Source organism: Hemitrygon akajei, chromosome 18, assembly GCF_048418815.1.
Source record: "Hemitrygon akajei chromosome 18, sHemAka1.3, whole genome shotgun sequence".
Lineage (NCBI taxonomy): Eukaryota > Metazoa > Chordata > Chondrichthyes > Myliobatiformes > Dasyatidae > Hemitrygon > Hemitrygon akajei.
Window position 1 is genome coordinate 12,893,744 of NC_133141.1, and position 14,912 is coordinate 12,908,655.

At 43.9% G+C, this 14,912-nt stretch overlaps 1 protein-coding gene across 1 annotated transcript in view; it reads left to right on the top strand.

Annotated features, from left to right (window-relative positions):
• Window positions 1-14,912, top strand: part of LOC140741103 (STE20/SPS1-related proline-alanine-rich protein kinase-like) — a 64,441-nt gene that overhangs the window by 39,269 nt on the left and 10,260 nt on the right. The window contains exons 8-15 of the mRNA XM_073070853.1: window positions 564-697; window positions 1,604-1,652; window positions 2,524-2,589; window positions 3,291-3,359; window positions 6,216-6,338; window positions 12,449-12,516; window positions 13,087-13,139; window positions 13,548-13,616. Coding sequence (XP_072926954.1) covers window positions 564-697; window positions 1,604-1,652; window positions 2,524-2,589; window positions 3,291-3,359; window positions 6,216-6,338; window positions 12,449-12,516; window positions 13,087-13,139; window positions 13,548-13,616 — 631 coding nt within the window. The remainder of the gene's footprint in view (window positions 1-563; window positions 698-1,603; window positions 1,653-2,523; window positions 2,590-3,290; window positions 3,360-6,215; window positions 6,339-12,448; window positions 12,517-13,086; window positions 13,140-13,547; window positions 13,617-14,912) is intronic.

The following is a 14,912-nucleotide window of genomic DNA, read 5'->3' on the forward strand; positions in this document are numbered from 1 at the left end:
TGGGAGTAAACTTTTAATAGCTTTCAAATTGCTGGATGTCTGGGAATGCATTATCTGAAGAGAATCATAGACACCCAGGAGTGAGTGACACAGTCAGATGAGATGCTTTTTTTCATTACAAAATAACTCAAATCTAGGATCAAGGGCTTATCTGGGAAATGTAAATCAACATCAAAACTTTGTTGGCACCTTTTAATTAGCAGATAACTGGAAACAAAATGTTAAGTTGCCTGTGCGGAACTAAAGACAATATGTTCAATTAGCCAGTAATATGTTTCAGAATTCAGATTAATACAAATAATTACCATTTGAATTCATATTCTAAGCCTTTGACTGATTTGCATTGGAACTTGAACTGTGCTTATTTCAGTGTCAAATTGGGGCTGATTTTTTAAAAGTATTGCTACAACTGAATCAAAGGCTGAGAGTTGAAAACCAAGTTTAATAATAAAACAGCAGTTGGTGGGCCTCTTGAATATTCTAAGTACAGTGATATTTTGGTTACAGTAGGAGGACACTCCCACTGCATATTACAAATAATGCCTCCTTTAACTGATCTCTAGGTTCTGATGGTGACTCTCCAGAATGAGCCCCCTACTCTCGAGACAGGTGTAGAGGACAAGGAGATGGTTAAGAAGTATGGCAAATCCTTCCGTAAACTGATAGCCCTGTGCCTTCAAAAAGACCCTGCAAAGAGGTGTGTGCACCAAGGTCATTCATAGCCTGCATGCAATAGGAAAATGGGTCAGGTTGACACAGCCCTGAACACTAGTCGGGTGGAAACCTGATACTGACTGATCTGGTTGGATAGGTTTGTTGCTGAGGCCAATAAAGGTTAGCATCGCCTCCAATGAGAGGGCAAAATTCCAGCTCCAGAGAGCAGCACTGTTCCTGTTGATCACAAGTGAAGTGGCCAAGAACTTTAACATTACACAGGGTAGAATGTGCACATTCTTACGCTCTCTTTGGAATGAAATAATGAGTCTTCCAGTTATAGCTGGGAGTTACAAGTCTTGAGAAGCCTTGGGAACCCATGGTGAGGTGGGAACAGTGGTCACAGAACAGTAATAACCATCAATGGCAAAACAGCCTGGTGTACCAAGTGCTGTGCCAATGAAGTATGGATAACAAATTGGAAATGTGCCAGGTGCCAACATTGTGGCTGAGAATGGGTGGGAGCGGGTGGGAGCCACCACTTGTTGGACTGAACAGCAATGTCCTGCCAATGTTTAGATGATGCCACTGTTTGGGCTTCCGCTGCATGGACGACCGGTGGCCAGTTTTCATTTCAATGTAACTGATTGCTCCCGTACAGCTGTGTGGCTGCAGAGCAGGAAAGGCCGGCAGCTGATTCCCTCCACCAGGAGAAACCGAGACAAGGGCTCAGGAGGTGGTAAAGAAAAGAGGCAACTGTCAAGACTAGCTGTAATGGGTAGAATGAGCGAAGAGTTTCTCTTCTGACGTGATGCTGATCTGTGAAAGTTGCCTGTTTCTGTCTCAGTGCTCTGGCCAGGCTGGTGCACCCCAACGTGGCAGGTGATGCCTCAACCCCTCTCCCCCGCTTTCAACTTGCCCAACTCACTCTGTAAACTCTATTTTTCAGGCCCACTGCAGCAGAGCTGCTGAAGCACAAATTCTTTCAGAAATCAAAGGTAAATGAGAGAGGAAAATAAATTACCCATGGGCCTCGGCGAGAGTATGTTTTAACGGTGGAGCCCACGCCAATTATTTGCACGCGAGATGGAATTCCAGACCACTGCTTTCATGCACCTCTCTGCAACATAGTCTTTACTCAGTCATAGAAGTGTAGTCATGCAGCATGCAAACAGGCCATTTGGCCAGTGGGCGCCCATCTATATTAATCCTATCTCCTAGCACTTGGCCCATAGCCTTGTATGCCTTGGTGATTCAAGTCCTCAATCATAATCGGAGATGGCTATTTGGCCCTTTAAGTCAGTCTTGGCTCTCTACAAAAGCAATGCAGCCAATCCTATTCCCCTGCCCTTTGCCCTTAGTCCTGTAATTCTTGTTGCCCAATTACTGATCCAATTCCATTTGGGAACCTCCTTTTCAAGCACCACCTTCCAAGTGTTAAGCCCTTGCTCTGATAAGCATGTTCATCCCAGTCCTAAACCATAGTGGGCTTTAACTAACCCTTTGGAGGTGATTTTTTTTTCCCCCAGTAGAAATATGGGGTCAGTGGGCTGACAGAATTCATTATTCTTCAGCACTTCTGCTGAGCTACTGAGGATACATCAGGACGAGATGAGCAGAAGCTGAATTAAAGCTGGGATCTGGCATGAGCAGCTCAGTGCATTTTACACAGCCAGACTATCCTGCTTCTCTTAAGTAGGCCTACAGACTCAGAGACTGCCCTAATCAAACATCCATGCCTGGCAAAGATTCACTTTCCTCTCCCTGCTCCCGCTGGATTCATGTCCGATTTGCTGCTTTTTTTAAAAAAAATAGAACTACAAGACCCTATAGCTGTGGATTTATACAAAACTCATTCTCTTGTTTCAGAGTAAAGATTATCTGATGGAGAAGTTGTTGGGCCATTCAGTAAGTGGAGGACAGAAGGACACAAAGGTAAGGGTTGTTGGTCAGTAATGCAGGAGAGTTCAAGAAAAAAGGTTTACAATGGATTCTGGTCTCTGAAAATCTCTACCTTTTAAGTTTGGTTAACCTGCCTCAACTGAGCAATGTCGGGACAGCAATAGTTTACACAACAGACTGAGTAAAGTACTATAAAGAGGTGATGGAAACTTTGAAAGCAGATGCTTGCAAAGGCTGTGTGTGGTGTGGTAGTACCAAAGCAAACTGATTTTGGTTGGAGTGGAAGATTAAAGAACTGCTTGATGCCTGGTAAAAGTACTGTTTCAGTGGAATCTAATGGAGACAGACAAAGCTGTTGGTGTAATCTAATTGTGTAATCATTTGAGCTTCAAGCCTTACTATGTACCTAGTCACCTGTGACACACACAGATCCCACAGGAAAGTGTCTACAACTGGCAAAGGCAGGCTAATGGTTTACCTTTCAGCTTCATTTAAACAGCAGCTTATGTTTCCCAGAGTTGAAGTAAAAATGGCAGTTGTTTTGAGACATGAAGCCAGAACTAAAGATCCGCCATGTTTGGGCCAAGGTGCAAACAGACAGCATATAAAGAGGAGGAGGGATCTAGATATTGCACTCATAGAGACGCACTGTGGGCTGCCTAGAGGGACGCATTGATCCGTACCTTTTCAACTCTATACACCGGCGCAAATAGAATTCTTCTATCTTCTTGCAGGCTGACAACACAGTGCAAGCTACTGGCACGATGCCAAAGTCTGTGAACGAGCCAGAGACTAACAAAAAGGTCTGTATTTTCCGAAAGCGTTAGAGAATCGTGTCCAGCAGAGGCACGGCAAATTTTAGCCACAATTTGCCTGGACCCAAAGCACAGTGCATTGCCACCTAACACACTCTGCTCCAAGTCCAAAGGCTGTGGGCGCAGATTCTCAGCACATCCCCTAAACCAATGCTGCACGAACAGAAGTGCCATCATTCAAATGAGTGGTTCAGCTGTTCCCCACCACACTGTTCAGGTGGGTGTTTAAAGAAAAATCTTAGCCAGCGCTATTGAAAAACAAAGATGCAAAGGTTCTCAGATCAACATCCATTCCTCCAACACCAGAATCAGAATCAGGTTTAATATCACAGGCATATATCATGAAATTTGTTGTTTTGCAACAGCAGTACATTGCAATACATAATAAAAATACTAAAATACAGCAATAAATATTTTGAAAGATTTAAGTTAATAAGTAGTTCAAAAAGAGCAAAAATAAATTGAGGTAGTGTATATGGGTTCAATGTCCGTTCACAAGTCTGATGGCGGAGAGGAAGAAGCTGTTCCTAAAGCATTGCGTGTGTGTCTTCAGACTCCTGTACCGCCTCCTTGATGGTAGCAATGAGACAGAGCACACGCCCTGGCTGACTGGGGTCCTTAATGCCAGACTGCACTTGGAGCATTGTGAGCAGTTTTGAGCTCCTTATCTAAGAAAAGATGTGCTGGAATTGGAGAGGGTCCAGAGGAGGTTCAGGAGAATGATCCTGGGAATGAAAGGGTTAATGTTTGAGGAGCGTTAGATGGCCCTGGGCCTGCACTCACTGGAGATGAGTGGGGAGAGGGTGGAGAGAGGTGGTATCTCATTGAAATCTATTGGATACTGAAAGGTCTAGACAGAATGGATGTGGAGATTATGTTTCCTATAGTGGGTGAGTATAGGACCAGAGGACACAGCCTCACAATCCATTTACAGTATAACAGATATGAGAAGGAATTTCCTTAGCCAGAGGGTGGTGAATCTGTGGAATTAATTGCCACGGATAGCTGTGGAGGCTAAGTTATTGAGTATATTTAAAGCAGAGATTGATAGGTTCTTGATTAGTCAGGGCTTCAAATATTACAGGGAGAAGGCAGGAGAATGGGGCTGAGAAGGATAATAAATCAGCCATGATAGAATGACAGAGACTCGATGGGCCGAGTGGCCTAATTCTGTCTTAATTACGGTTGCCAACTTTTTGAGGTATCGCCTTTTGAAGATGCTGCCGAGGCTGGTGCCCTTGATGGAGCTACAGATTTAGCAACTTTCTGCAGCATTTTCTGGCCCTGTGCAGTGGCCCCTCCGTACCCAACAGTGATGCAAGCAGTCAGAATGTTCTCCATGGTACATCTGTAGAAATTTGCTAGAGGTTTTGGTGTCATACCAAGTCTCCTCGAACTCCTAATGAAATATAGCCGCTGTTGTGCCTTCTTTGTAACTGCATCAATACATTGGGCCCAGGATAGTTCTTTATAGATGATGACACCCAGGAACTTGAAACTGCTCACCCTTTCCACTATTGATCCCTCGATGAGAACTGGTGTGTGTTCCCTCAACTTCCTCTTCCTGAAATCCACAATCAACTCCTTGGTCTTCCTGACATTGGGTGCAAGGTTGTTGTTGTATCACCACTCAACCAGCTGATCTATCTCACTCTTGTAAACCTCCTCGTCATCATCTGAAATTCTGCCAACAATGGTTGTATCATCAGCAAATTTATAGATGGTATTTGAGCTATGCCTAGCCACACATTCATGGGTGTAGAGAGAGTAGAGCAGTGGGCTAAGCGTGCATCCTTGAGGTGCGTCAGTGTTGATTGTCAGTGAGGAGGAGATGTTAGTTCCAACAAGCACAGACTGTGGTCTCCTGATGAGGAAGTCAAGGATCCAGTTGCAGTGGGAGATGCAGATACCCCTGTTTTTTTTTTACCACCAGCACAGGTTAACTGGTGACTCATTGCATTGCTATTTGTAGGTCTTGCTGTGTGCTAATTTCTGGCTTGAATTGTTTACCTAACAATAGTGAATGTTTTTTAAAAGGAATGTTTGTCAATGACATGTAACAACAGCATAGAGTTCCACTTCCTCTATTCCTGCTGGATGTACTGTGTATTTATCACAGGACCACTCTTTAGTGTCGATTAGAAACAAGCTGAAGATCTTCTCAGCCATATTTCATTTCTAGTCCAGCTGTCCAAGCTTCATCAGGAAAGGATTATCTTTAACCTAATCTTAGTAGTGGTAAAGATTACAAGTTGCTGAATCACAAGATGCTCGCTAGTTATTTAGAGCAGGAAAGCAGATGTAAGATGAAGGATGGAAATATTAACAAGAGAACAGAGCTCAAATGACCCACGTCCCAAGCTCCAGTGACTTGCCCTTTAGTATTACTACTTTTCCTGCACATTTCTTATGGGTCTGTCCAACAGCTGATGGCTAAGAGCAAGTTTCCTGTTTGCTGCACTGCGTGAGGGAAAGACGCATTACAGAAAATGTATGCACACTAATAGAGCTTAGACCATAAGACATAGGAGCAGAATTAGGCCATTCAGCCCATTGAGTCCGCTCCACTATTCATTTGTGGTTGACCAAGCTTATGGATTAACAGTAAATAACTGAATTATTTAGCAAGGGACATGTCCACAAGCATTGAGGCAACAATGTTAAGTTGCTGATGCTGTGGGTGAGAGATACTGTCTGGGCTCACAAAGAGTGGTCGCTTGGTCAGCCAATCAGGGCTAGACCCGAGCAAAAGTCAGTGCCTTCGTATGATGGGAAGACAACTGCCAGCAAAATAGCTGAAAATGCTGGTAATTAACCTTTAATCTGCATTGTGATTGACTGTAGACGAGATGCATCCAGGGATCGAGTGGGCACTTGTACAAAACAGAAGATGGCGGCTGGGAGTGGAGTGATGATGAATCAGGCGATGCGTATGATGAATCAAAACCTGCGGCCTATCAGAAAACTGTGAGTGCATTTGATAAACACAAGGTTCTGCTGAAAATCCTGAGCAACACACAAAATGCTGGAAGAACTCAGCACTCAGGTGTCTCGACCTGAAACGTCGCCTGTTTTACTCCTAACTTGCTGAACTCCCCCCAGCATCTTGTGTGTATTGCTTTGACTGGATTCAGCTCTTTCTCACCCCTGGCAATAAGCAGTCGCCCATCTCAAGTGACACAAGCTTCAGACAAAGTTCTTTCTCACCACGCTGCTGTCTTTTGAGTGACGTTCAGGAGTATCACAACTGGGACCGATGTTGATGCACGCAGATGCTTGCTTTCCAAAAAAAAATTGCAAAGGAGATTAGTCTGGATGCATAGCATGATAGGGCACAGGAGAAAGCTATTAGGCTCACCAGTTCTGGAAAAAAGGATTTGAGCACCAGATCAGCAGCTAGTATAACACTGTTACAGCGATCACTGATCAGGGTTCAATTCTTGCCACTGTCTGTAAGGAATTTGTACATTCTCCCTGTGACCACATGGGTTTCCTTGCATATCCTAAAGGTGTATTGTATGGGTTAGAAGGGCCTTTACTGTTCTGTATCTCTAAATAAAAATTAAAATAAAAACAAAACATTCAAGATGAATAACGCCAGCTTCTCCAATCTCCCTGAGACGCTTCTTCTAGTTAGCCTCCTCTGCACCTTCTCTGCTTTAGTCTTCTACCGAAGTATCAGCTCCATGTCAAGGTACAGTGCCACATCTCATAACTGTAAAAATGATATGTCTTGAAAATATAAAACTTGTGGTTTGTTCTTTGTAAAACCTCACAAATTCAGAATGCTGGAGCATTTCTTATCCAGAGTGTGAAGTGGAAATCTAAACCCAATCACAATTTCTTCTTATTCTTCACCGGTCACTTCTCAATGCCAGAAGTGGCACTTTACAACCAATAAGCTCTTAATTAAAATGAGTATACTAGCATTAAATGTGATCACATTGGAGGTCATGTGATTCCTTTCCTCTGGGCACGTCGAAAACTTATGTCAACAAATTATCCTAATATCCAACTATTGGGATCATCCTTTTGATGTTTGTTTATTCCTTCTCAGGAACAAAATTTTGCCAAGTGTATATATTGATTACATTGTCAAAGTTAAAGTGGAGTTGATTGTTATCTGCATAAGTACACGTGTACACAGGTGCAATGAAAAACTTACAGCAGCATCACAAGCACACAGCATTCACAAGAGAAATACAAATTCATCAAAAATCATCCACGATTTTTACAAGCAAGTAAAATTAGAAAAAAATAAAACAAAATCCACTTTAGTGCATGGTGGTCAAAGTGGTCATTGTGTTGCTAAACAGTGGTGAATAGGGTTTTGAATATAAATTTGTACACAACATAGTGTGTCAAACTGCATTATATTCAGAGCTTTGTAATAGATCAAAACTCTGCATGTCAGCATGTGACAGAAACGAGATGCTAACGACAAAATATGACTGCAGTGACATTATTTGCTACCGTGCAATCTGAAGTTTTCTTTCTAACACACAGTCACATTTAAACATTCCCTTATTATTATTAGGAGTCGATGGATTATACTTCCCTCTGGACAGTTACAAACTTCAGTCCCGTCTGTGCACTACAGTCCCCGATTGAGTGTTATAGTTTAAACACCGCTTAATCGCTCGATACCAGTCATAGATTAGCATCTCTAGACAACCCCAAGCTTTTTCTACTTGCAGCATTCAAATCCAAGTTGTCGCATGTTCACTTGGTTTGATTTCATGCTAAAGTTACTGTGTTATCAAGAAACTGATCAGAAGCAGCTTGCAAATGTAGTCCATCATTCCAGTTGATGTGCCTTGTGGAGCTTTAATCATGCTGTAATTGGCAAATTTACTGCCCAGACCTTGCCTCAAGGATTGGTAACTTCACAAAAAGTCCCCAGGGCATGTTGAGCTTTCTTCAAGCATTTGATACAGTCCTACCTGTGTATTTTAATATCTGTTTAGAGTTTCCGAGTAGGACCAGCTCCTGTTTTGGTAATCGGTTCAATTGAAAGGCCAAGGTCAGCGAATTTACTGTATGACTAAATGATGAACTGAAGACACCGGGGAAGAGGAGGTTGGCTCACAAATAGAGAAAGCTTGTAGACAGTGCGAGAAGGAGGATAGGCAGATGATAGAGAAGGGACGCGCTCAGACCAAAGGTTTGAGATGCGTCTATTTTAACGCAAGGAGTGTTGTGAACAAAGCGGATGAGCTTAGAGCGTGGATCAGTACTTGGAGCTATGATGTGATGGCCATTACAGAGACTCGGATGGCTCAAGGACAGGAATGGTTACTTCAAGCGCCGGGTTTTAGATGTTTCAGAAAGGACAGGGAGGAAGGCAAAAGAGGTGGGGGCGTGGCACTGTTGATCAGAGATAGTGTTACAGCTGCAGAAAAGGTGGATGCCATGGAGGGATTGTCTACAGAGTCTCTGTGGGTGGAGATTAGGAACAGGAAGGGGTCAATAACTTTACTGGGTTTTTTTTATAGGCCGCCCAATAGTAACAGGGATATTGAGGAGCAGATAGGAAAACAGATCCTGGAAAGGTGTAATAATAACAACTGAGTTGTCATGATGGGAGATTTTAATTTCCCAAATATCGATTGGCATCTCCCAAGAGTGAGGGGTTTAGATGGGGTGAAGCTTGATAGGTGTGTTCAGGAAGGTTTCTTGACACAATATGTAGATAAGCCTACAAGAGGAGAGGCTGTACTTGATCTGGTATTGGGAAATGAACCAGGTCGGGTGTCAGGTCTCTCAGTGGGAGAGCATTTTGGAGATAGTGATCACAATTCTATCTCCTTTACCATAGCATTGGAGAGAGATAGGAACAGATGCGTTAGAAAAGCATTTAATTGGAGTAAGGGGAATTATGAGGCTATCAGGCAGGAAATTGGAGGCTGAAATTGGAAACAGTTGTTCTCAGGGAAAAGTACAGAAGAAATGTTGCAAATATTCAGGGGATATTTGTGTGGAGTTCTGCATAGGTACGTTCCAATGAGACAGGGAAGTTATGGCAGGGTATAGGAAGCGTGGTGTTAAAAGGCTGTAGTAAATCTAGCCAAGAAGAAAGAAAATCTTACAAAAGGTTCAGAGAGCTAGGTAATGTTAGAGATCTAGAAGATTATAAGGCTAACAGGAAGGAGCTTAAGAATGAAATTAGGAGAGCCAGAAGGGGCAATGAGAAGGCCTTGGCGGGCAGAATTAAGGAAAGCTCCAAAGCATTCTACAAGTATGTGAAGAGCAGGAGGATAAGATGTATAGGACCTATCAAGTGTGACAGTGGGAAAGTGTGTATGGAACCGGAGGAGATAGCAGAAGTACTTAATGAATACTTTACTTCAGTATTCACTATGGAAAAGGATCTTGGTGATGGTAGTGATGACTTGCAGCAGACTGAAATGCTTGAGCATGTAGATATTAAGAAAGAGAATGTGCTGGAGCTTTCGGAAAGCATCAAGTTGGATAAGTCGCCGGGACCGGATGAGATGTACCCCAGGCTACTGTGGGAGGTGAGGGAGGAGTTGCTGCGCCTCCTGAGTGGTTGTAGATGGGTCATATTATGCATGGAGGTCGGTCACCAGTGGGGTGCCTCAGGGATCTGTTCTGGGACCCTTACTCTTTGTGATTTTCATAAATGACCTGGATGAGGAAGTGGAGGGATGGGTAGGTAAGTTTGCTGATGACACATTGGTTGGAGGTGTTGTGGATAGTGTGGAGGGCTGTCAGAGGTTACAGCAGGACATTGATAGGATGCAAAACTTGGCTGAGAAGTGGCAGATGGCGTTCAACCCAGATAAGTGTGAAGTGGTTCATTTTGGTAGGTCAAATATGATGGCAGAATATGGTATTAATGGTAAGATTCTTGGCAGTGTGGAGGATCAGAGGGATCTTGGGGTCCAAGTCCATAGGATGCTCAAAACAGCCGCGCAGGTTGACTCCATAGTTAAGAAGGCGTATGGTGTATTGGCCTTCATCAATCATAGAATTGAATTTAGGAGCTGAGAGGTAATGTTGCAGCTATAGAGGGCCCTGGTCAGACACGACTTGGAGTACTGTGCTCAGTTCTGGTTGCCTCACTACAGGAAGGATGTGGAAGCCATAGAAAGGGTACAGAGGAGATTTACAAGGATGTTGTCTGGATTGGGGAGCATGCCTTATGAGAATAGGTTGAGTGAACTCGGCCTTTTCTCCTTGGAGCAAAGGTGGATGAGAGATGACCTGATAGAGGTGTACAATATGATAAATGGCATTGATCGTGTGGATAGTCAGAATCTTTTTCCCTGGGTTGAAATGGTTGCCACAAGAGGACACAGGTTTAGGGTGCATGGGAGAAGGTACAGAGGAGATTTTAGGGGTAAGTTTTTCACTCAGAGAGTGGTGAGTGCGTGGAATGGGCTGTCAGCAACGGTGATGGAGGCAGATACGGTGGTGGGTCTTTTAAGAGGCTCTTTGATAGGTACATGGAGCTTAGTAAAATAGAGGGCTATAGGTAAGGGCTAGTAATTTATAAGGTAGGGACATGTTTGGCACAACTTTGTGGGCCAAAGGGCCTGTATTGTGCTGTAGGTTTTCTATGTTTCTATGAAACATCGACTGTTTACTCTTTTCCATGGATGCTGTCTGGCCTGCTGAGTTCCTCCAGAATTTTGTATGTGTGGAACCAGAACGGGCTTGCCCACAGAAGGCAAAGAGTGGTTGCAGACAGATCATATTCTGCATGGAGGTCGGTCACCAGTGGAGTGCCTCAGGGATTTGTTCTGGGACCCTTACTGTTTGTGATTTTTATAAATGACCTGAATGAGGAAGTGGAGGGATGGGTTAGTAAGTTTGCTGATGACACAAAGGTTGGAGGTGTTGTGGATAATGTGGAGGGCTATCAGAGGTTACAGCGGGACATTGATAGGATGCAAAACTGGGCTGAGAAGTGGCAGATGGAGTTCAACCCAGATAAGCATGAAGCGGTTCATTTTGGTAGGTCAAATATGATGGCAGAATATAGTATTAATGGTAAGACTCTTGGCAGTGTGGAGGATCAGAGGGATCTTGGGATCCGAGTCCATAGGACGCTCAAAGTAGCTGTGCAGGTTGACTCTGTGGTTAAGAAGGTGTACGGTGTATTGGCCTTCATCAATCATGGAATTGAATTTAGGAGCCGAGAGGTAATGTTGCAGCTATATAGGACCCTGGTCAGACCCCATTTGGAGTACTGTGCTCAGTTCTGGTTGCCTCACTATAGGAAGGACATGGAAACCATAGAAAGGGTGCAGAGGAGATTTACAAGGATGTTGCCTGGATTTGGGGAGCATGCCTTATGAAAATAGGTTGAGTTGACTTGGCTTGTTCTTCTTGGAGTGACGGAGGATGAGCGGTGTCCTGATAGAGGTGTACAAGATGACGAGAGGCATTGATCGTGTGGATAGTCAGAGGCTTTTTCCCAGGGCTGAAATGGCTGCCACAAGAGGGCACAGGTTTAGGGTGCTTGGAAGCAGGTACAGAGGAGATGTCAGGGGTATGTTTTTTTACACAGAAAGTGGTGAGTGTGTGGAATGGGCTGCTGGCAATTGTGGTGGAGGCAGATATGATAGGGTCTTTTAAGAGACTTTTGGATAGGTACATGGAACTTAGAAAAATAGAGGGCTATGGGTAAGCCTGGTAATTTCTAAGGTAAGGACATGTTTGGCACAACTTTGTGGGCCGAAGGGCCTGTATTGTGCTGTAGGTTTTCTATGTTTCTAAACGTCTTGTTGATGTTCTCTCCAAACTTTTGTTGGAATTTGCTATGGCCCAGGACAAGACACCTGCTTGTTTTAGATATTTTACTAAAAGTAGCCATTTCTATTTCAATGTATAATAGCCATAATTAATATTTTGTTGATTAGACAGTTTAAAGAGGAATAGAGAAAAATATTTCAGCATTGATCATTTTATGGAGGTCATCTATAGTGTGTCAAGGACCTCTCATGCTGTAGTTCAAAGACCAAGAAGTATTGCAGTAAATTTGGCAATTTTCGAGAATAAGGTTGGTGCAGAAGATTGGAATTAACATTCACCATTTTTGTTTTTGCCAGGAACAGTCAGGAAGTCCATCACATCTAACTAACCAGGATGGTTCAATCCATCTGGTCCTGCGACTGAGGTAAGCACTATTCTGCCTTTGCTCAATGCTTTGGGGACAATTCAAAGACAGTCAGTTAGGATTAGGGCGAGAAAGTTGTGAGCAGGCCACATTGATGCCAGAAGCATGGGGACACTTGCTGACTGCCACAGCACAATCCTCACACATTTCACTGTATGTTTCCATGTACGTGTGACAAATAAAGCTAATCTTTTGTTTCCTGCTGCACACACTGCCCCCGGCCACCTTTAGGACATGTGGTTGCAATGGAGGAACTGTTATTTGGTGCCCCTGTGCCCGCAGCGGCATGCACAATGAGATGAGAGCATCTCTTCCATTAAAGCAGATCAATAAGGTGGCTGCTGCTGGTCATCCAGAGTGAGAGATGGTCCCATAGTGATGGTGCATGTGAAGGGCAGGACCACCCAGTCCGCTCTGAGTGGGCTAATGTTTATGCAAGTGTGAAAGACATCAATAGGGGAACTGGGAAAAGGGGACAATTTTCAAATGTATAATATCTGAAGTGAAGGCTGTGCTAAAAAAATTTGCTGGATTGGTTACTCCAGGCTTCTGTGTTAACTGTTTGCACAGGAATTTACGAAGGGAATTGAATGACATCAGATTTGAGTTCACTCCAGGGAGGGGTAAGTTCCCACTGTCTTATTTACAAAATTAGTAATTAACTGCTGGAGAACTGGATCAAAATTCAGTGCTGATTAGCAGCCAATTTTAGAACAGCATCTCCCTCTGCCCACACTAATCCTAAATCAGCTGTGCATTGTCTTGGTTATTGATGGGGTGGCTGACTGGGACTACAACAAGTAGCAAACTAGTATAGAGAGGAGCAGAGGACAACCTCAAGAAAAGTTTGCGGTAAATGTAGAAGGACCAGAAGTATCCTTGACCTTGATGTCTAATGTACAGAGAGAAAATCCAATGGTTGTTATGCTTAGATTTCAGACTGCTGTTGTCCTGGTTTGTGTTTCTGGGCAGAAGCTAATTAACACAGGATTGTTTATGCTAGAACTGATTTCAAATGTCTGTCCTTGTAGACTCTGCAGTTGGTGTTTCTCAGGAGCTCGTTTCTGCAGGCTTAGTGGACAAGTTTGACATGATGGTCGGTAAGTCTGAGCTTCAACATATTCAACTTGCAGCTGAATGTTATGGCCGGGGCAATGTTAGTGTCAGCACCTCAATGATATTCATCGGATTCTCACTTATACCAGTTGAGTTGAATGGATAATCCAGAGGGTTGATATTTCAGAAACAATGAGCTGAGATCCCACCCCAGCAGGTGGGAAATATAAATGATAAACACCAGAGATTTTGCAGAGGCTGGAGATCTTAAGGAACACACACAAGATACTAGAGGAACTTAGCAGGTCAGGCAGCATCTATGGAGGGGAATAAGCAGTTAATATTTCTGGCAGAGACCCTTTTTCAGGACTGGAAAGGAGAGAAGACAGAATAAGAAGGTGGGGATGAGAGGAAGGAGTACAAGCTGGCAGGTGATAGGTGAAGCCTGATAGGTGGGTGAGGCGGAGGGATTAAGTAAGAAGCAGGAAGGTGATATGGGTGGAAGAGGTTGAGGAAGCAGCAGTCTGATAGAGAACAGAGGATTGTGAAAGAAGGTGAAGGAGGAGGGGCACCAGAGGGACGAAATGAGTAGGGAAGGAGAAGGGGTGAGAGGGATACCTGAATGGGGATTAGAAAATGGGGGGAAAAAAAGGAAGGTTGGAGGCTACCCAGACAGTTGCTCCTCCAGCCTGAATGTGGCTTCAGTGTGGCAGTAGAAGAGGCCATAGACACCAACATGTTGGAATAGGAATGGGCAGAGGAATTAAAATGATTGGGCCTATGAGAAATCCTGCCTGTTTCAGATGGAGCAAAAGTGCTCGACTAAGCAGCCCCCAATTTATGTCAGGTTTCACTGATGTAGAAGAGGCTGTACTGGGAGCACTGGATACAGTAGATGACCCCAACAGACCTGTGGATGAAGTATTGCCTCACTTGGAAGGACAGTTTGTGGCCCTGAATGGTGGTGAATGGGCAGGTGTAGTACTTATCTCACTTGCAGGGATAAGTGCCAGGAGGGTGATTAGTGGGGAGGAAATGTAAGTTGTTCTTTATATAATCTGGGTAAAGAAACTGACATTCAGTAATAGTATCCATAAAGCTAGCAGACCAGATACCCTGAGGGCTTCTACAAAGGCCCCGTAGGGAGGGAAAGTTGACTGGATTGTGGCTCCAGATCCATGGTGGGTGATGGACTCTCAGCTGAGATTGCATGGCAACCCTATTAACTAGGGATTGAGAGTAAAGAGGCCTTTTCAGCAACAGCCACATCCAATGAACGGGTCCTAGAGCGAGGCAGTACCGGGTGCTTAGACAATTTAAATGCCAGCCCAGATAGACTG